The sequence below is a fragment of the Apteryx rowi genome, unplaced genomic scaffold (genome assembly GCF_003343035.1).
Source record: "Apteryx rowi isolate R43461 unplaced genomic scaffold, aptRow1 scaffold_466, whole genome shotgun sequence".
Classification (NCBI taxonomy): Eukaryota; Metazoa; Chordata; class Aves; order Apterygiformes; family Apterygidae; genus Apteryx; species Apteryx rowi.
The window spans coordinates 181494-203739 of record NW_020450723.1 but is presented as its reverse complement, the minus strand read 5'-3'; the positions used below and the strand labels follow the sequence as shown (position 1 = coordinate 203739).

The following is a 22246-nucleotide window of genomic DNA, read 5'->3' as shown; positions in this document are numbered from 1 at the left end:
CCCGAGAAGCGGGTGTCGCACCCGGGGCGGGAGCGGGATCCCGGGCGGCAGCGGCAGCGGCCGCTCAGGGGAACAGCGGGGCGACCCGGACGCAGACGCCGGGGAGCAGGAAGTGACTGAGGCACGGGGGCGGGGCCTGCCCCGAGGCCCCGCCCCTGAGGGGGCGGAGCTACTCCCGCGCCGGGCGCGCGCTTCCCGCCGCGGGGCCCTGAGGGGGCGCGCAGGAGTCGCTGTGCGCGCGGGGCCTGGGCTCACGGCGAAAGCAACCGTCACGCCACAAGTGACCCCCCCAAAAAAAGGCAGAGAAATCATGAAGAAGGAAACCTGCCGTTGCTGGCGCTTGCAGAAAGCCCAGGCACGGGAGAGCCCCCGACAGGTGTCAGCGGGGGCGGGGAAGGGCGCTGCCATGGGGAAATGCCAGAAACCCCAGAAAGCGTGCTGATCGGTGCGGGAATGTCACCGTGCACGGGCCGCGGCCACTGATTACGGTGCTAAAAGCTTACAGGATGAAGCTAGGTCACCTGCATTGGAAATTGTGCAGACACGGCTAATTAGTGACCGAGTTAATTGCGGTGTGGCTGGTGGCCCCGTTAAAGAACAACTACTCAGGGGAAAAGATTTTTTTCATTGTATAGAGCCTATTATTTCAAAGAAACAGTGGAAACATTAGCAAGCAGTGAACAAATAGGAGAGTAAGTAGTAATTAAAGTGCATATTGGTTGACAGACAAAAGCATTGGAAGCCACAAGCACACACTCCACACAGCAGATCTAATAACATACACTGAAGCACCAATGTGATCAAAAATTATCAAGATTTAGTCTGTAGTTACTGGTATTCATTCCACAATATTGTCAGTTTTTTTGTATCACTGCTTGCATCTAAAGTCAGAGCATTTATTGCTTGTTCAAAGTGGGTACTGCGCACCGTGCGGGAACACAGAAATAGCCTTTGCCCTCGAAAGTTAAATCTAGACCGGGAAATCAGAAGTTGTGGTATGCGTATTACTAGTGGTATGCAAATTCCTGCAGAGGTGCAAGCTGATGTTTGCAGGTGTTTCACAGGGGTGCGTGCACACCCAGTGCTCCACCTGCTCAGGCCAGGCCTGGCCCAGAGCCAGGCCCTGCAGTGGCAGCTACAGCAGCTGCCTGCACCTCGGTAGTACCCACGGTACCGAAACAGAGCCAGCATGGGCACTTCTGCTCCAGGCTCTAACGTCATTAATGCAAAAGGAAAGATCTGAAAAACATCACTGACACAGCTGTATCAGTAGCGCAGTAATACAGCACAGCTGCATTTATATTCACGTCAGGACAGATATTATTACAGAATCACAGAATCGCTGAGGTTGGAAGGGACCTCTGGAGATCATCTAGTCCAACCCCCCTGCTCAAGCAGGGTCACCTAGAGCACATTGCACAGGATTGCATCCAGGCGCGTTTTGAATATCTCCAGAGAAGGAGACTCCACCACCTCTCGGGGCAACCTGTTCCAGTGCTCTGTCACCCTCACAGTGAAAAAGTTTTTCCTCATGTTCTGATGAAAGTGTCTGTGTTTCAGTTTGTGCCCATTTCCTCGCGTCCTGTCGCTCGGCACCACTGAAAAGAGACTGGTCCCATTCTCTCGACACCCTCCCTTCAGATACTTGYACACGTTGATAAGATCTCCTCTCAGCCTTCTCTTCTCCAGGCTAAACAGGCCCAGCTCTCTCAGCCTTTCCTCATAAGAGAGATGCTCCAGTCCCCTAATCATCTTTGTGGCCCTTCGCTGGACTTGCTCCAGTAGTGCCACATCCCTCTTGTACTGGGGAGCCCAGCACTGGACGCAGTACTGGACGCAGAACTGGACGCAGTATTAATGAATATTAAGACATACATAAACGTCTCCCTACTTGTTACACACCTAGCCTGCCGTTATGACTGGAGATGGCCAAAACAGTGAAGAATTTGTGTTCAAAACTGGAGTTTAGCTGAAAATATTTTTTCAAAAGTAATCAACACTGGAAAAAGCAGAACCGAAAACCTGAGAAGGCTTCGATTCTTGAAAAAATGCTGCAACGACAGAGATGCTTTGATGAAAGAAAGATTTTTTTCCCCTTTCCTACATTTTTGGCTAGTAGATTTGCCTCTGAGGGGGCACGCGTCCAGCTGTCGCGGCCCGCTGAGGCCGCGCGGGGTACGAGACGGGCATCCTGCCGCGGCCCGTGGCTTGGCGGCTCGGGGTCGAGCCCGATGTCGGGCGCGCGGCCGCGGGGCGCCGCTGTGGTGCCGTTGCGGTGTCCGCGCAGGGCGGAGGTGGCGCCAGCGCCCGGCGGCGGCGCGCAGGGAGGTGCGGGGGGGCCCCGCCCCCTGCGCGGGACGGCTGCCGATTACCGAGCACGTCGATCGCTGCCGTTCTCCCCTCCGGCAGCCGCGCGGCGCGTGCCCGCCGGCACCTGGCCAGAGCCCGCGAGCGTGCCGCGGCCGCCATTTTCTGTCGCCATAGTGACGGGACCTGGCAACGCGGGGACGCCGGGCGGCCTGGGGCCGCGGCCCGTCCCCCGCCGGAGCCCCCTTTCCTCCCGCCCCCCCTCCCGCGGCCCTTCCGCCGCGCCGTCTCCCTTCGCTCCGCCGTGCGTTCCCGTGGTGGTCTGGGTCCGTCCCTGCCTTGATCCCGCCTCGCGGGGCCGGGTCCTGCCGGCATGGCCGGGGAGGGAGACAAGAGGAAGCGTTTTATTTCAGCCACGGCTGCTAACTACTTCGGACTGGATTCAGCTGCCCTGACCACGGGGCTCCGTGCCAGTCCTGAGCTGGCCAACTTCCTCGACGACGGCAACGAGTTCCTCCTCGTTGTGCAGCACTCGGGGACCCAGCTCACCGCCTCGAACAAGGTATAGCAGTGTCCAAGCCCCCCGGGGTCCCGTGTGTGTCCGTGGCGTCCCCGTGTGCGAGTGGGAATGTGGAGCCCCCGTGGGGTCCGACCCCGCATGAGCGGCTGTGAAGACTCTGCTGTCTAATGTGAGAGGTATCATCCTATTCCAAAAATCTGTGCTGGTCTCAGTTTGCTGTATGAAATAGTCCCAAGAGCCTGTGAAGCTACATGGTCAGTTGTGTGATATATTTCTTAGTGAATTGTGTCCACTCTGACACACAGTTTAGTGTGCTATATATTGTCCTTGTGTGAATGTAATGCAGCCTGGAGAATGACTTGTTACCTTGCTACTAATGTCTGGTGTATGGCTGTTGTCCCAGGGCAAGTGCGCATTCAGGTGACAGGATGTGGCACGTGATACATACCATTGCCGATGTCCATGCAGGTAATGGGGTCTGATATATGGCACATTATCTGGTAACCAGCATGTCCCATGGAGGGTGTCTGTCCAAATCATGCGTTTTGCAGGGTGATGTGGCCTGCTGTAGGCAAACTGTGAGGATCACTGTGTGGAGTGTTGTCCTGCTCTGTTTGTGTTTGGTGAGTGACTCATCCAAGTGATACCATAAAGTATGATGTGTAGTGAATATAACTGTGTAATCAGAACACGGTGTGGTGTCAGTCATACTGTGCCTATGAACGCACAAGCAAATCATAGGGCTTGATGTGCATCCTGTCATTCTGTTGTGAGGCCAGGGGCATGGTGGCTGTTATGTCAGTGTCAGTTTATGTGTCTACAAAGAGCTGATGTAATGAGCTGTTAAAATGTGAGCTGCTGTGTGGACCAGTAACTTACATATATCGTGATGTAAGCATCTGTGTAGACTGTGAAGTCTGCTGCATGCTATATCATGTAAGAATAAACATTTATGTGTACCAACCAACTCTTTGGATGTGGTACTGAGCTGCTGTCTAACAGTGTCAGCAACAGTGTAAGACAGAAGATCAGGTGCATATAGTGGCCATAATGTACAGCTATTCTGTCAGTGAAACCATGCCTATAGAATATGGGGAAAGTTCACGGCATTGGTCTTAACACCTGGTAAGACTAACATTGTCCAGTGAGTATCCAGCAAAACTGAAAATTGTCCTTCACTGGGCCTTTGTTTCTTTTAAGAGATGAAAACCTCTCTACGTTCAAGGAGTCTTTATAATCGCAGATTAGGGTTTCAGCTAGTGTATCTTTCTGTTACTGTTTTATTAAATGTTTTATGCTTTTCTTCTGTTTTATGAATCCTCCTCTACCACTAACAGTTTCAATACTTGATTTTGTGGCAGCTTTTGTAGCTTTACTCATAAATTGAACTGTGAAGGTGATATGAATCACATGTTTCAACTGATTTTACTGATGAAGAAACATATCTTTCTCTCTGCTTAAGAAATCTATGAATAGCAATAGAACTATGTATCTGCAGAGTCAGGAGGACAACACTGAATATTTAGAAAGGCATTTCCAAAATTGTACACCATAAAAATCTAATAAAAAAGAAAAAAGCTTAAATTTTTCATGCTTAGTCTTCTCTAGGCACAAAAGAGAGCTTCCAGCTTGCCCCTAGAAAGTGGTAAATAGAGTTTTCAAATTGCAGGTAGCATAAGTAACTAAGATATTCATAGATATTTTATAATGAAAAAGTCATCAAGTATTTGATATTGTAATTTACATTTCAGGTTCCTTATCTGAGCAGATACTCAAGAATGAATATAATAAAAGTTTTACTTCTCTGTGAAAATCAAATACTGCTACAATATTATTACAACACATAGGGGATAACATGGTATTTTGTACTTATTTTCTTGTTGTAAATCATTTATGTAAACAGTATACCTAATTTAGTGTAATATGCATCAATGACAGAGTTTTCTAGAACAAAATTCTGTTTTCTCAATCTTTACAGATTGGCCCTGCTGATTCAAAGAATAACGTGTTGGTGTTTTTTAAGCTGCGACCTGATGTAATTACAGAAGATAATCTTCACAGTAATATTCTTGTGTCATCTATGTTAGATTCACCTATTAATACCCTTTATCAAGCTGTACGACAAGTTTTTGCACCGGTATTACTGAAGGTGAGCAATATTCTGATTTAAATGTTTATAGTTTTAAAGGGACATTGAAATTTCCCAGCTTATGTTAACTGTTCTGAGGTATATATTTTAAGTTTTAAAAATAAAATATCCTAAGAGATGGAATAATAAATGTTAATTCTAATTTATAAGCTAAGGAAGGCATTTTACTTTACTTGACATGTCAGTAAGATGAGATGAGGCTTCTGGTCATATGTATGCCTGACTAGAAAGATGGAATACGCTGGACTGTGGTTAATGGGAGACAGCTGCTCCTTAGCGCCTTTCCACCAGTAATTCCAGTCTTGCGTACTTTTTCCTGTTCTAAATATTCTTAGATTTTATTTCAAACGTGTAGGCCAGTATCATGCAAACCATGATTGCTATCGTATATGACAGGTAGGTGTGATGGACTCTGGACTAATTTGCACAACTTCACTTTTCATAGTTTGGATTTTTTTTTAATGTTCTTAGACTTTTCCTTCTTTTCCATTACAGAACATATTTCCTTTGTGGGCTTTTCTTTGAAAACAACAGCCATGGCACGATTTCACAATCTTAATAAACAGAATTTCAACATTTAAATAGTTTTAATCTCTTGTATGTAACAACATTAATAAAATAATTATAGAAAATCATAATATCTTTTAAGGATTGATTCTAGCAATTTCCATATTCTACTGTAGAAAGAGATTCCAAATTTATTTTACTTAACAAAGAATTACTTAGCAAAGAATTTCTGAATGCATGCTCATTGTCCTTTTATAAATCCAACAATTAATTTTTGAATTTCTGATAAAAAATATCATATGATGTGATTCTGATTTGAATGGTGTGAATAGAGTAAGGTGCTTTTCCTTGACTTTTCCTTGTCCCGTCATGTGAGTAACTGGTATTAATCTGTAATTTTTTTTTAACACTCAAAATATTTAAATAATGGTTTCATCATATGATTCACATTTTTTGAAATTTTCATTGTAGGATGAGAGATGGAGTAAAGCATTTGATCCCAAACTCCAGAAACTTCTAAGTGAACTTGAAGCTGGTTTAAGTACTGTTCTCAGAAGATCAGATCCTAATTACATGGGAACAAAATTCAGTGAAGATGATGTGCGAGGTTTGTTTTGCAGTTATATCTTTTGTAATAAATTTTAAATTAAAACATGTTGTAAAACATGTTGATTTATAGGCTCAGTTTTCTGTCTCTATGATCCCAGTGACTGCGGAATGTAAAATATAACAGGTCATGCTTAGTAGATTGGAATTGGTGATGATCAACCCCTTGTCTCTTAGTATGAACTTGATACTACATTTAGGCAGAGTGAAAAGTTGAAGAGTATTTGTATAAGCATACAATAAAAATTTCCTTTTAAAAAAGTATTCTGACTGAAAATATTTCATGACCGTTCATGTATATCTTATTTAAACATCTTCCGTTTTTATTTGCAGCTATACTTACACCAACAGATGAATTTCAGTTCTGGATAGAACATGCTGATCGTGGGAGTAAAATGTGTAGTAAAGAGAGAGCTTCTCATTTTAAAGACCTATTTGGGGGCATTGAAAAAGTATGTTTTTCTTTTATATAATCAGTGATGTATTTGTAGACTTAATAAAAACAACCAAACTCTTTGTGTGAAATGTACATGAATATATGTATACTCTCTTCAAATACATAACTACAAGAATACATAACTAGTTTATTTTTCTTAGGCAAAATTTTACTTTAAATGACATTAAGTAATTGCTAGTGACAATGGTGCGGGGAGGTGGCCAAATTTATTTGGGAGCAGATTTGGCCATTAAATCCTAAGAGCTGTTTCAGAAACAGTACAGCTTGTGAACTAAAAATTGACTCATGAAATTATAAAAAGGAAAATTGAAAATGCAGGTGATAGTAATGGACTCTGTCCTGCAAAATTTTAGGCACCTGTAAAGCACGTACTCAAATAGCACCACAGAAATCAATGCATTCTTCACATGAATAAAGTTATGCAAATGCTTAACATTTTTTGACAGGATGCTGTCATATTCCATTAAACAATAAAGAAATAACACTTCTTTCAGCAGGAAACTATATCAATTACCAGCTTCAGAAAAGTATAAATGGTTCTAATATACTAGTAGCAAAGCAAACTTATTAAAAATATATTTTTATAGGATTATTACAACTTGGATAGTCTCTCATTGTTTGAAGTTGTGGATTTAGTGGAGACTACCAGAGATACTGTTGATGGTGTGTGGAGACAAACAGAACATGATCCTTATCCACAGCTACGCATGCATAATCTCTTGGATGTAATAGGTAAATCTTTATGCACTATGTATTAAATGATTATTTAAAAAAGAGGACAGTGAATCCTGGGAGCAGGGACCTCCTCCCACCTGAACGCACCATTCGAAACCTACAGGGTTATGGTGCTTGCTTGTTGTAATTATGATGCAGGAATATTATTTGCGTTGTAGTAACCAGTAATTCAGGCAATTTTGGTGGACACCTTCACACACTCTTGGAATGGTGGTAGATAATAGAGTTGTATTGCTTTCAGTCTGTGCACCAGATTTGTCTGCTTCTGTTTGACTTCTTGTCTTTTTCTCAGAGGATACAAGGAATAGTTATTTGCATAAAAACGCTGACTGAAAGTTGGTTCAGCTTGTATGGAGGTAAGAGTAGGAGATGAAGAGAGGTTGCTTCTCTTGCTTTCATGACAGCAGTCCCACATTCTGGGATCCATGTAAGACAGTGAGTTTGTTTGCCTGGGGGGATCACCGTCTGTATCCTGATGGCTAGCGGTAACCAGGTACTAGTAGGGAGATATGCTTGTATGTGGATTCCAGAATCCTACCCTATCAACTTCTGATGTTGGACCAGTTTAACTTGGAGATGTTGAAGAATCTGAAAGAGTCTTTATTGAATCTGAAAATGACTGATCAGTTATAGATACATTTGTGTAATTTGATTTTTTAGGAAATTACACTAGTTGATGGATGTGAATTGGATTGGAACTTGGTATAGAGTTTAAAGGAATTATTTTGAACAAACTTAGCATGTTGCTTTTGTTTACTTTTTGGAATTCTAGGTGGCTGTTTAGGTAGATTTGTTCAGAGAAAATTGGCAGCTTTGAATCTGTGGGAAGATGCTTTTCACATTGTTAAAGAAAATCTAAAGGCTGGCATCTTGATTTGCGAACAGTGGGTATCAGCTTGTGTGTACTTAACTGGACAACTGTGGCAACGTTACACTCTACATCCATGGAAAAAAGAGAAATATTTCCCTGAATCATTAGCCAAACTTGGCAAACGTCTTGATGAGGTAAAGATTGGATTTATTCACATTTATTTTGTTAGAAACAGAATTAAATAACATTGTTTTGAGTTACAAAAGAAAGAAAACACCTAAAATATTTTAGATTAAGATAACATTACACACTGCATATGTTTACGCAAGCCTTTCACAAGTTTCTTGTGTAAAGGAAAAGGATGGTATGTGCTGCTTGGGTTTTTTGCTTTTAAATATAAGTTTTATGTACAAATGTGTTGGATACATCAAATATTTTCTTCTGTTGTAGGTGCTAACTATTAGAACACTGCATGAAAAACTTACAATTTTTTTGCCAGCTGGAGAACAAAATGCTTTGCATCTTGCCCGGGTGTTTGAGCCTTTTGCTGGCTTAAATCCTGTACACTATAATCCTTACACAGAGGTATAATGCTTATTTTTATATTTATATTCTTTCTGTCACTCTTTATGATGTATATGAACTGTCTTAAACTAACATATCTGCTTATTATCTCTAGCCATTATGGAAAGCTGCAGTCTCTCAGTATGAAAGAATTATTGCACCAGCAGAACAAAAAATAGCAAGCAAATTGAAGAAATTTATTTCAGAAATTCAAGATAGTCCTCAACAGGTATGGACACTTTTATAGTCTGAAAACTTTCCTTTAGATCAAATTACTTGATTCTTAAGTAGTCTGCTTACAGCCAAGGAGTAAATTACCTATGACCAAAGACAGTACTTATGGACAACACTAATGAACGGTATCGGAATATGGTTTTTTTCAGGAGAAAGAGATAATTTTTTTAAAATTTCATATTCCAGCTTCTTCAAACATTTCAGAAATATAAGGAACTGATAAAGCGTCCAAACATTAGCAAAGAATTGCTTTTTGAAAGGGAAACATTGCTAGCAAGACTTCAAGACTCTGTCAAAGGTAAAAATGTATTTATAAGTCTTCCAGTGTATAAGATTTTTGCAAATACTAGAGCTCTTTATTTACTTTTATAGTAATATCAATATCCCTAATACATTTTATAGCTATAATAATTAGTTTAAGCTTGTTCTGTTAGGTTTTTAGTCTAACATGAATCGTTTGCTTGTGTTAGCCTATCAGATGGACTTTGAAACACGATGCCATGGTCTTCCTGGTGATATTTCTGGACCACTTTCAGGCAAAAACCTTTCTGAAGTTGTCAATAATATTGTGTGGGTACGACAGCTGGAGCTGAAGGTAACAGATTCCATTACAATTTAGACACAATATTATCATATGAATAAAAATGATATATGAGAATGTGGGGAGAATAATATTTATAAAAATTGTAGCTTTCTCAAGAGTTATATATTGAGGATTCCTTATCAGTGGGACTGCTTACAAAGTAATTTTATTAACTGACACAGAAGATTGTCTTTTCATTATACACTGAACAGTCTGCTGTTATGACTTAATATTTTTTGGCAGAAAAAATGGACCAAAATTCTGTGAAGAGGTGGAGCTTTTTCTTAAATTGTATCCTCCTGTCTGCTTTTTAAAATTCTATATAAGATTCACAGTTAGCCAGGTTATGACATTGTAATTCTCACTTGTTATTATTAACCTGCAAAGTGTCTCCTTGATAGCAGAGGGATTTCTTGAGAGCGCTTGTTTGAATCAGTAACTGCCAGCGAGTTTGCAATGCTAATTTAAAGATTGAACTTTATTTCTCTGTAGTAAAAGTAAATGGAAAACGATTTTATGTCCGCTCACAACAGAATGGTTTTAAGATATATTTGACTCTGTTTTAACTTCTGCTATTTTGTTAGTTTGTATTTGCACTTTAGTTGGAAACTTTTTGAAACTTTTTGTTGAAAAGTATCAATTAGTTAAAAGCAAAATACTTTCTGTCAGCATAAGTGCCATGCAGTAGATATAAACTTGAGTGAGAAGTTATCCATCTCAGAATAACTATTAGTCAAGATTTTATGGTATTCACCTGTGATTTGCAGAAAACTCAAGAGCCCATTTCAGCTGAAAGTGACAAAGGGTAGGGGTCTTGAAGGTATTTTTTTTTTATAGGTGTTCCCACAGAGGGAAGAACAGCAGCTTGAGCTTCACAATTATTTCTTTTGCTTGGTCTGCTAAAGACCTTGAGAACAATTCAGCTGACAAATCACTGTGTATCTACTTTCGGCTGAGCTGAATTTCTGAATTGCTCTCCAGTCTCCACTGATTGTATTGACTAGGGTCTTGAATAATTTGTCCACACGTAGATCTCAAATCCCATTTGAATGCCCTTAAGTATCCAAGACATTGTCATGGATCTTGTAGATACAACATAGGACACATGGGACATCTCCCTTATGGAGAAGCACCTAAAGACCAGGTGGCATACCCTAGGGAATTTAAATAGTGGTAGATAGGTGTGGTGGCCAACTGAATCAAACCAAATCTCAGTTTACAGAAATGGGAATTTGAACATATATGGCACAATTCAGGATTAATTTTGTTTTTTTTAGTCTGGTTTTTGAACCCCACTTGGATATTTTATAAACATTAATATTTATTGTGGTGATTTTTTTAAATAGAAAATTGGGAAGTTAAGCTTCCTTTCTCTGTGATTGTGTTTAAGGTGGATGATGCTATCCAGCTTGTGGAGGCTCTGCTGTATGACTTGTCTGGATTTCAAACTTTTCGTCGAAGTGCAGATTCTCTTTTGGAACAGTTTAAAGTATATGAACAAGAACAATTTGATGATTGGTCTAGGAATATCCAGTCAGAGTTATCAAATCCCAAGTCAGGACTTTGGTAAATACATTTTTGTTTAAATAATGATTATGCTGAAGTCTGTAGTACAGTGTAATTTAATAGGACTTGATGAAGGAAATATGAAACTACAGAACTGAGAATGACAGGAGAAATAAAATGGAAGAGTTCATTATCATTTCACAGTTGTGGATCCTGACAGCCTTGGTTGTTAGGGGAAAATATACAGGACAGTGTTAAGTTTCTATTAAAACATGGAATGAAATACATGTCTCATTTGATCTGGTTATTTTTACTATTTGTTACTCATATTGTGATAGTGTCAGGAAACCAGATGATCTTGGAGTACAACTGTGATACACAGATGATGTGTAGAGTAACAAATAATTGCTATCCACAAGAAATTCCATTATAAATAGAGCAGACAAAAGAAGGGTAAGAAAATCGATTAAAACCTCATGAGTTAAATTCTCCAAGATAATGAGATTACTTTATGGTAGATTAAAATATGTATTTTTTAATTTTACTTTACGTTTTTGATTAGATTGACCACATAGCTTCTCTCTACCTCTCTGAGAGTTACAATTTTTTTTTAAAAAAGATAAGTTATCCATGCTTTCAGAGGATACAGGCATTGATACTTTATGAAAAACACAAATATGACAAATAAGCAAATTCAACACTGCAACATCTAGCAACTGTCTAATTTGTTAGTGCCATAGAATTTTGTTTTTGTGATATTTCAACAGATTTTTTTAGCTTGCTGGGAAGAGATTGATTAAAAGTAAAAGAAAGGAGGAAGCACTGCAAAGATGCAATGGATATAGAAGCTAGAAAAAGATGAGAAAAAAGAGAAAGAAAGTAGTAAAGATGAAGTGAAGTGTTTATGAAAGAAGCCTGGAAGGGGGATGGTAGAAGGATTACTACAGTGAAAAAGAATTCAGAGTAAAATCTAAAGATAGTCTCATGTTCTTATTAGCATCTGACTCTATGTACCAAAAGGTTCCACTGACCAAAGTCCTGGTTCTTGTATTGGTTCTCTCAGGAAATTTCTTTCCTTTGCACTGCTGAATGCTGGGGCCTATAAAGCTCCAGCTTGAGAAAATATGATAGATCCAGGGGTTCTGAGAAATACTGTCTAGCTGTTAATTAAATGTTAACTATTAATAACATGTCTGTAAAACTTTCTGAGCAAAACCAATAAGCATTGTTCCTTTCTACTTGTATTCACTGGTTGTGAATTAAGATAATGGTTACTAGAATAACATCTGAATAATTTAGGATGTTAATAAACATAGAAAAATGTAATGCATCAAGCTTTTTAGAATTGCTTATTGTATTATTATAAAATGCACCTAGGAAAGGACCATTATCAAGTTATATTTAATAATATGTCTAAACTAATTTTGGTTTAGCATACAAGCTAATAATCCTGTTATGGAGCTGGATCACATATCTGGAACATTAAACATACTTTATTCAGATCACTTGGTGACTCTCCTAAGAGAAGTACGTCAGCTATCGGCACTTGGTTTTTCTATTCCGTCTAAAATACAACATTTTGCAAACACTGCACAGAAGTTCTGTAAGCAAGCAGTCATCCTCAAACAGGTATAACATTAAAAGACATAATAACTTCCTGTTTTGATTTCTGTGTTTTATTAATAGAGCATTTTAGATTATTATCTTCCCTTTTTCACTGTGTGGTTGATAAACTTTTGATGCGTTTGTATGAAAGTGACTGTTTCTTGAATAAATTAACTGAATCCTTAAAAGGGAACAGAAATAAAGGAATAATATACATTTTCAACATTTAATTAAAAGAGTGTTTTCTTTTGAAATGGGATGAATGATAGCAATAAAGTTAATGTATGAACATATAAAAAGAAAACAAATAATTCATTAATTTCCTGTGTTATTTTTAGTTTCAGTTTTTGTTTATTGTAACTGAGGAAAATGTGATAAAGTGGGCAGGATTGTCCCCACCATTGCTAGCCCTCAGCTGAAAAGATACAAAGTGTTTTATTGCAAATGTATGTTTGTTTTATTTAAGGTTTACTTTTCAGTTGTACTCTCAATGCTACGTAATTTTTTAGTAGGACTCTGCCCTTACCTGTATTTCAGTTGAAAGGCCATATCAAGTCCTCTCTATTACTGCATGATGCAAGAAAAAGTATGCATATATATTAGTAAAAAATGCATACGTAGATACATAGATTCAATTCAGTAGCACGGCACCACATGAGATGTCATTGGTATCTGAGATACCAGCACAGCAACAGCCGATGTGACACAAGACCTACAAGATACCTATGCCATCTTGTTCATTGTTGGGGGCACAAGTGAGCATCTCAGATGACATCTGAGATAAATCAGATGACACTCAGATGTCTATGTGTGGATGGATGAACCAAGTTGTAGGGTATCCCTCCTGCTCCAGCTGCCGGTGTAGAAGGAAAAGGATCTTTTTTATGTCTTGTAACGTATCCAGACATATCATGTCTTGGTTACCTGAAAGCATCTGAAATATCACTGGATGCCTATGTTTGCATAAAACAACTGAATGTTCCACTAGTAATAAATCTGGCACTGAACCTATTTCACTCAAGGCGAAGTGTAATCACCTCAGATGTGTGTAAAGAGCAGTCTTTTTGCTATTAGAATTAGTCACTAGAGGAAGACATGATCACATGAGCATGGTATATGTACTTTATACTTATAAAAATTATAGTGTTGTAATTCTCATTTCTTAATGATATTGGATAGACAACACTTTCAGGAATATCTTGTGAGTTGAATTTACTGACATGTAAATATTTTTATCTCTTCTCTTAAATTTCATCTTTTCATTTTTATAGGTGGCACATTTTTATAATTCTATTGATCAACAAATGATTGAGAGTCAGAAGCCAATGATGTTACAGTCTGCTCTAGCATTTGAACAGATAATTAAGGTGAAAGAATCCCTCTGACTATGTTTTTTTAAAATTCAGTGATATCTGTGTATATTCTATGCTGCTTTTTCTGTGTTTATTACTGAAATTTTTTGCTTCAGTCTTCCAATACAAGCAAATCCATCTGTTTCATTAGCATTTATTTTGAAATTGGTGGACCCAGAACCTTGACTGAAAAAAAAAAAAAAGTAACTCCCTGAAGCTGTATGTTTTGTGTATGAGTCAGTGAAGTTTTACAGAGTAATTTTAAAAGTTTATTACAAGAAAAACATGTGGGGTCAGATAAGCAATTATTAGTGTGCCAGTTTGTTGTTTGGTCTGTGCAGAGGAGAGCGGAAGAGTGGAGTTTAAGATGCCCCCTCAACTTAAGGTGTCTCCTTGTGTTTGTGGGGCAGCGGTCACAGCTTACATGGATTTATTTCCAACTCTGGTTAATGGTCTGATATTAATCCTTCCCCAGTGCATATCTATAAAGATATGTCCTGGTGTCTGTGATACGCCAGCTTACTACTTCTCTAGCGCAGTGGTGAGAAGGAGGTAGATTGACTTCCATTTTTTACTGGATGGTAGAAAGATCTTTCTCATATTGCCACATACAGCCACATATTCTAGCTGATAATCTAGTCCTGTATTTGTCATTAAACCTTACAAAGCTTGTCTGTTTTTCAAGCATTCAAAATCTGGTCCCGGAGGAAAAGCTCAAATAACATGGGATAATCCTAGGGAACTGGAAGCTTATATTCAAAAGCTCCAAGCTGCTGCTGAACGACTTTCCACTGAAAACAGAAAACTAAGAAAGTGGCACACGAACTTCATTGAAAAGGTATATTTTCCAGGTGAAGTTGAAATAGTGTTTTGTATAACTTACTTTACCTTTACTTTCATTTATGTGGTGATGAATATATTATCCTTTAACCTTTTAGGTTATATCTCTCATGAATATTGATCTACTGCGGCAGCAGCAACGTTGGAAAGAAGGAGTCCAGGAGCTCAGAACTGGTTTTGCCAGCCTCGAGTCACAGGCAGGGCTTAATTATCATACTGAAAACTGAAAATTTGACTTTTCAGTAGTAGTCAAGATTTAAGACTCAAACATGCTATGACTGAATGAATTTTGATTAGTGAGTTACTTTATATCTGCTAGGTCACAGAAACTGACTGTGTGCGTTTTTTAGTTCATGCCAGTTGTGAGGTAAAATCTCAGTTGAGGAGGATAAGGATTGTATTTTTTTATGTCACATGAGTAATGGGTGAACAAAAACACTTGGTCAGTTAGCAGGACTTAGATGACAAAATGGCAGATCCTTAAATCTTGTAGACTGGTTATTTGAGCCTTTAACATGCAGTGGATACAGAAATGAAAGATTCCCAGGCAGAATGGAATAAAACATAAAACTTTTATAAAATTAGAAATACATTTCTATTGGAAGTAATGAAAAAAGTCACATTTTTCTTTGTTCTTTTTATTTAGATTTGATTTTGTTTTTTTAAAAGATTTAAAAGATTTTTTAATAATGTTCAAATTATTGTTATGGAATTTTGATTATGGAATAGCCTATTATCAGAGTAAGCATGATTGATATTGCTATCACCAAAGGTATTTTAAGAGGACATTTAAATCAATTCAATTTTTCCTGTTCCCTTCACCAATTATGGGGCTATATTTATAGAGGGTTGTGATATCTTTGGCCTTTCTAATGCAAACCTGGGATTATTATAATTGATATTTGCCAGTCAAATAATTTTCTTTATTTTTCTTGTAAAATTTGCCATCTACTGAAGTTAATATAAAGTAACCACATTTTTAGCCCTATGCATATTCTGCTGCAACTTTTGATTTCTATTTTTTTTGAAATTTAATTTGCAAAGCCTTGCAATTATTATCTTCAAGTCATTATATTTTTGAAAAATTAATACTCTAATTGTATTTGCTTTAAGATCTGTTTGAAAAGTATTTTTGTATTACAGAATATTTTATGTGGAAAATGAACTAAACTGTATTTGGGTTTTTTTTAGATACTGCAAGACAAGACCTAGACCGGAAGTGCCAGTCTAGGTCTTGCAAAATGCCAAGACGTTTTAGTCTTCTACTGTTGTCATCAAGATCTTAAACTCTGCAGTAGCTGACAAAGTTTACAGGGCTCTTTCCACAGTATATGTGGTAACATAGGGAAAATAAGTGTCTGAATTTATTCACACAAGAATTTTGAACAGGTTTGTGTTAACTCTTCAGAGGCATCGTTTGGAAGAAAGGAGCTAGAAATAATTAACGGTAGTACAGTGGTCCATTTGGGGAAATTTCCATTTCTGTGCGTTTCTTGCTAGCACAGTCCATGTTGGCATAGCAGTGTCAGTTTGTAACAATTTTACATTTTTCTTTAAAACCATATTTATAAATACCTTAGTATTTACCTTATATACCTTAGTTGAGACAATTTCAAGTTTTCTTAATCTCTGGATTCTTTTTGTTGGGAGAGTTCCCCTGGGAAGTCTTGAATTGTAGGGTAAAGCTTAACCGTGTAGCTTCCTGCAGCAACCTTGGACTGCCTCTAAAGCTCTGAATAAAAATCCCTATCCGGTTAAATAAGAAGAGAATCTCTTAAGCTGGAAGAGGTTTTTAATTTTCTTTTTGATTCATACTGCCCTTTTGAAAATCCTTTGGTGGTTTACAAGTGGCCTATTACAGACTTCAGTATATGATGCTGCTGTACACATTCTCATGGTGCAATGTAACTTATTTCAATGAAATTCAAAACTCTTTAAGATACAATATAATAACTAGCTATTAACTAATGCTGATCTGTGGAAACAAATGAGAATTTTCTGAAATATCATTTAAAAGATAGCTTACATATCATAAGAAGATAAAAAGTGTAATATGGGTTCAAACCTCACATCCAGCTAGCCTTGTATCTTATTTCTAACAGAGGCCCATACATAATATTTTTAAATGACGTTAAAGGATCTCATAATAGACCAATGGGAGATGAACTTCAGTGGAGTTCTTATTCTAACCTGCAATAGAGTGTGGTTGTGATTTGGATTTTTTTTTAATTCCTGTGTTCTTTTGGAATAATATAATAACTGTAGGTCTTCTTTATATTCAAACACGTGCAATTTTTCTTTGAATCTTACTAGAATCCAGGGCTTTAGGCATTGTACTGCACTCAGTTTGACATAATAATTATGATTTGAGGGGAAAAAATTAAAATAAGCATTATTAATTTTTAGGGTTTCAACTCACGTGAGATGAAAGCTTGGAGACAACACTGGAATCATCAACTTTACAAAGCTCTGGAGCATCAGTATCAAAGGGGCTTGGAAGCACTCAATGAGAATTTACCAGAAATAAATATTGATCTAACATTCAGGTAAGATTTTTTTCCTCCTGAGAAAGTATTCTGGCTCAAATTACATTCAAATATTAGCTTTGCATGATTTATTGCACTTTTTAGGCAAGGCCGGTTGCAATTCAGACCTCCTTTTGAAGAAGTGCGAGCTAGATATTACAGAGAAATGAGGAGATTCATCTCCATTCCAAATCAGTTTAGGGGAGTAAGTGAGACGGAAGAAGAGTCTATCTTCACTGTTATGACCGAAAGAAATGCAAATGGATTTCTGACTGCTTTCAGTAAGGCAGAAGATTTGTTCAGAAGGTTGGCAGAAGTTTCTGATCAATTTAAGGTATTTTCAATATTTGACTGACTCATACTTTTTCTTTCACAAGTATATTCTTTTAGTTTTGAAACACTCTCAAAGTAATTGAGCAATGACATTTGAGCGTTATGGTCCTGTTCTTCAAGGCACGTAAGCTTAATAAGTCCATCCATATTAAGACAAACACTTAACCACGTGCCTAGGTTGAAGCATATGTACAATTTCCACTGAAATCTCAGTATTATAGAAGTCTTTTCACCCTTGTTCAAAATCTGTTTTGATCATCCTTAAAAGTGAGGGTATGTCAGACCATTCTGTACCTCCTGATTTTTGCACTAAGAGAATCTGTATGTAATTGAATTAACAGGTTAAAGTGAATGTAGCTTGAGAACATTATTAAAAAATCTTTTAATATTATTGAGAAGCAGTGCTTTTTAATCTGCCAAATATTTCTTTTCCATAAAATCAAAAATGATGTTGAAAAGGAATGGATTGTAATTGGCCAAGTAGATATGGAAACTTTGGTGAAGAACCATCTTTCTAGCAAACAGGACTGGGAAAAAAACTTCAAAGCATTAAAAGCGAGAGGGAAAGAAGCAGAACATCTTCCAAGGTATAGTGTTAACTCTATTCATATGTTTGAATAATGAATTCCATTAGATACTTTAAAGAAAACAGTAAACTCAAAATATTTTTTTCATATGAGATGTAAGTAGAATTTCAAAAGTGATTTTTATGTCACTGAAATTTTCTAATGTTTAGATTTTTGGCTTTTGGTTTTATTTGTAGACTTTATTTATTTCTCTCCACTCAGGCCTCCCTGAAAACTTTTAGTCTTCAGTTTTAAAGGCTCCATGTGGAGCTACCTAAAAAATAAGGGCTGATTCTGAAATATCACAAGACATCATATACATTAACAGTTCTTTTAGCTAAGTCCCATATGTGTTGAGTAGATGTGCCATTAGGGACAGACTTAGCAAACTCATACACATTAAATAATTCATATGTTTAAACATGTAATTAGCTCTTATAACTCTTATAGTTCTTATAATTCAATTTTGTATTTTAAGATCTGCTGCTGTAGGTCTTTACATTTATGAAGATTCACATGGAATTCAATGTATTGCACAATTAGAGTTATCAAGTGAAACTGGTGGGAGTCATGTTCAGAATAAATAAAAAGAAGTGATATTTCATGAAGGGGAAAAGAACCTGTGGAACTTGTTGGCTAAATTATATTGTTAATAGCAAAGGTTCAAGGACAGACTGAGTGGTATATGTTATATATAAAAATAAGCAGTTTTCTAAGTGTTTGGAGGATCAGAGTCTGAGACCTTAGTCCCTATAAAATTGCATATATATGCATAATGCTTGTAAATCTTTCAATATTTGAATAACACAATTATTTGCCCAATGAACTAAAACTTTTATTTGTAGATTTATAGAGGGAAGATTTTTCTTATTAGGCTACAAAATCATGATGATTTTATTAGAAGTAATTCAGAAACTATGGACATGCATAGATTTTAGAGATGTTGAGACATATATTTCACATATATCTATGAATGAATATATATATATATAATGCTTTATATTTCTCTTGTTTTTTAATATTTTGGCTTGAAGCACCATCAAGATAGATTGTTTAATAGTTAATTGCAACCCTGTGAAAACTGTAATTGATGATTTTATCCAGAAGTTGTATGATGTTCTTGTCATTTCTTTGAGAAAATCTATACAAGGTAAATAACTTTCATGAACAGCATTTTTTTAATTTTTGTTGTATTTGTGGGCATTTGTGTCCATGTATTTGTTAAATACTCTTTTTATTTAAGAAATATTTTATCCTTGGAAATAGTGAATTACAAAAATCATTGTGGAAAGAAAGTAATCTGATACTAGTTTTTCACTAAGGGCCTAACCTAAGACCTTTTGATGTCCATATGCATCACTTATTTTGGCCATATGTATTTCAGAAGTAACAGAATACATATGAACATTCTTTTGCTTGTTTCTTTTGTCTGGAAGGAAATTTCTTAAATATTTGAGGGTAATTGAATGAGATAACGAAATGTTGCAATTCAAAGATATTAGTTTTTTCGTATTACAAATTGCAATACTTACTTCACTGGGAGTCTTAAATAATCCAGTCTTAGTCCATTGATTTACTTGTGACTTAGATTTTCCTAAGGCAGAGAATTAAAGAGTGCAAAATATTTCTCCATTCCTGGATGGTCTGTATATATCTGGGATGGATAGGAAGTGGAATAAGGTGTAGGTAAGGCCAAAACTTTGTGCTTTGACTGTTACAGTCAGCCCAGCAAACTCAGTACAGGAGTTATGCAGAAAGTGGATTATTTCCAAAGCCTGGAAAATGAATTATTTTTTTGAATTGTACAGTTCTTTGCTCAGTACTGTATGAAAAAGGGAGATCTACCTTGTTAGGAGAATGCAATATTATAGATTAATCAAGCTTTTGCTTACTCAAGTACTCAAACTGAGGTGGCTTTTTATATTTAGGGTTTTTTTTTAAGTTTTAATATCTGTTTTTCTCTACTTACCCAAAGCTGACTTATAAAGATTTTGAAAGTGTATAAATAAATGCCTTAGGACTTTATGTTTGACTCTTAGAAGTGACATTAGTACTTAGGGCCTAAATCATACACTGAAAGCAGTGGATTACATTTAAAAATCTATGTGTAAACTCACACATACAATCTATGTTGAAGCAGCATATAAAATTGGCATCTCCATTTTTTTGAGCAAATATCGTGTGTATAATATCATGTTTCTTGACAGCATTGTATCACAGTACATTTATCTTACTTTGAAATGTATTACTATAAATATTTTCTCCATTTCTTTACAAAGCACACCTGCATGATATTTCTTCATTTCTTACTGATGCCATGGAAACATTAATAGTTAGGCCCCAGACTATAGAGGAAATATCAGAAGACAATTTAAAATATACACACCTACTTGAAGGAAAAGAAGAGGTAAGATACTATTTTATCATATCCAGAGTAGCAGCTTTCAAAAATGTTATTGCTTTCTAGTATGGAAGATTGTATTTAGTATCATTAGCTTAGAACATACAATAGCTATCAGGCTACTGGTCCATGTAGCACAATATTTCTTCTCCAAGTGACTGCCTAGGAAAGAATATAAAATCAGAGTAGCATATTTGATAACTTTCCCATAGTACTCTTCTAGCTTACGTCCATTTTCATCTCAGGACTGTATTGAGCTGTATGTGGTTTCTGTATTTATAGTAACCCTCAGTGGGTTTCTCTTCCACAAACTTACCTATTCTCCTCTTGAAAGCAAATATGCTTTTGAGATCCAAAATATCCTTTGGTAAAATATAGGTCAATTATAGGTCAATAACCCATTTCATAAAGAACCCCCCCCCCCTTTTTTTTTGACCTACCATCTCCTAGTTTCATATCCTTTATGTTTTACGCTGGAAGAGATATGGAACAATTATTCCCTATTCTTCCTTTCAAGACACAGATGATTGTATTGTTCTCTGTTATATCCTGCATCAGTCATCTCTTTTCTAGACTGAAGAATTTTAGTTTATCTAATCTTTCCTTATACATAAGCCTACCCATAGCTTTGATCATCCTTGTTGCCCTTTGGTAAGTCTTTTCTGGTTTTCAGTAACCTTTGTTGTGCAGGGGGAGCAAAACTTTGCATGGTTTTTAAGGTATGGACAAGCCATTCATTTATATGGTGACATAACAATATTATCTCTTTTATTCTTTTTTCCTTCCTTAATAATTCCTAAAATTTGATTTACTTCCCACTACTCAGATTAAGCTGGCATTTTTGTAAAACTAGCTATCATAGCCCAAAGATCTCAATCCTGAACTGCAATTGTTAGTCCAGAATTCAACATTTTACATGTGAAATTAGGATTATTTTTTCACATACGTATCACTTCATGGTTAGCTGCTTGAATTTCATTTGTTATTGTTGGTCACCGTTTCTTCTAATTTCTTTCTGCAGTTCTTCACAGGTGAGTAGTTTTAATGGCTTGAATAACAGTATCATCAGTAAAGATTGTCATCTCACAGCTTAATCTCCATTTCCAACTCTTTTATAAACTCCATGAGCAGCCCAGCACAAATACCTACAGAACTCCACCAGACGACCTTTTCCTTTTAGGAGAACTACCCATTTACTCCTGTATCTGTTTCCTGTCTTTTACACAATTAATTATCTGTGCAAAGACCTTGTTCTTATGTCCAGGTTACCTGGTTTCCTTAAAACCTTTGGTGAGGGGTTGCATTAAAAGCTTTTTGGAAACCCAGCTAGAATATGTTAATCCCTTTATCCATATTCTTACTCATATCTTCAAAGAATTCTGGTTCTACAAAATTCTGGAGTTCTACAAAAGCCATATTGACTCTTCCCAAATAGATAATATTTATCCAGAATACAATTCAATTCTAAATGAACGTACCTCAGTTTAGGTTATGTGTGCAGGTGTCTGCGGTCATGTACTATTAATATACTCAACTAGAGCCTGATTCAGTTGCCCACACATACAATTCTAGAGTTGAGATGCAAATCTGACATGCACACAAGACTGGCAGACATAACAAAGGAGTTATGGGAGATCTTTACCTT

The 22246-nt window shown here is 37.1% G+C and overlaps 1 protein-coding gene across 1 annotated transcript in view; it reads left to right on the top strand.

Annotated features, from left to right (window-relative positions):
* Nucleotides 1-2567: 2567 nt before the first annotated feature.
* DYNC2H1 (dynein cytoplasmic 2 heavy chain 1) overlaps nt 2568-22246 on the top strand; it is a 197513-nt gene continuing 177834 nt past the window's right edge. Inside the window, exons 1-20 of the mRNA XM_026077887.1 lie at nt 2568-2869; nt 4806-4976; nt 5955-6090; nt 6423-6541; nt 7134-7278; nt 8054-8286; nt 8543-8677; nt 8772-8885; nt 9077-9188; nt 9361-9485; nt 10864-11039; nt 12413-12608; nt 13856-13951; nt 14622-14774; nt 14875-14973; nt 17183-17322; nt 17407-17635; nt 18094-18221; nt 19235-19350; nt 20480-20607. Coding sequence (XP_025933672.1) covers nt 2681-2869; nt 4806-4976; nt 5955-6090; nt 6423-6541; nt 7134-7278; nt 8054-8286; nt 8543-8677; nt 8772-8885; nt 9077-9188; nt 9361-9485; nt 10864-11039; nt 12413-12608; nt 13856-13951; nt 14622-14774; nt 14875-14973; nt 17183-17322; nt 17407-17635; nt 18094-18221; nt 19235-19350; nt 20480-20607 — 2940 coding nt within the window. The 5' untranslated portion in view covers nt 2568-2680. The remainder of the gene's footprint in view (nt 2870-4805; nt 4977-5954; nt 6091-6422; nt 6542-7133; nt 7279-8053; nt 8287-8542; nt 8678-8771; nt 8886-9076; nt 9189-9360; nt 9486-10863; nt 11040-12412; nt 12609-13855; nt 13952-14621; nt 14775-14874; nt 14974-17182; nt 17323-17406; nt 17636-18093; nt 18222-19234; nt 19351-20479; nt 20608-22246) is intronic.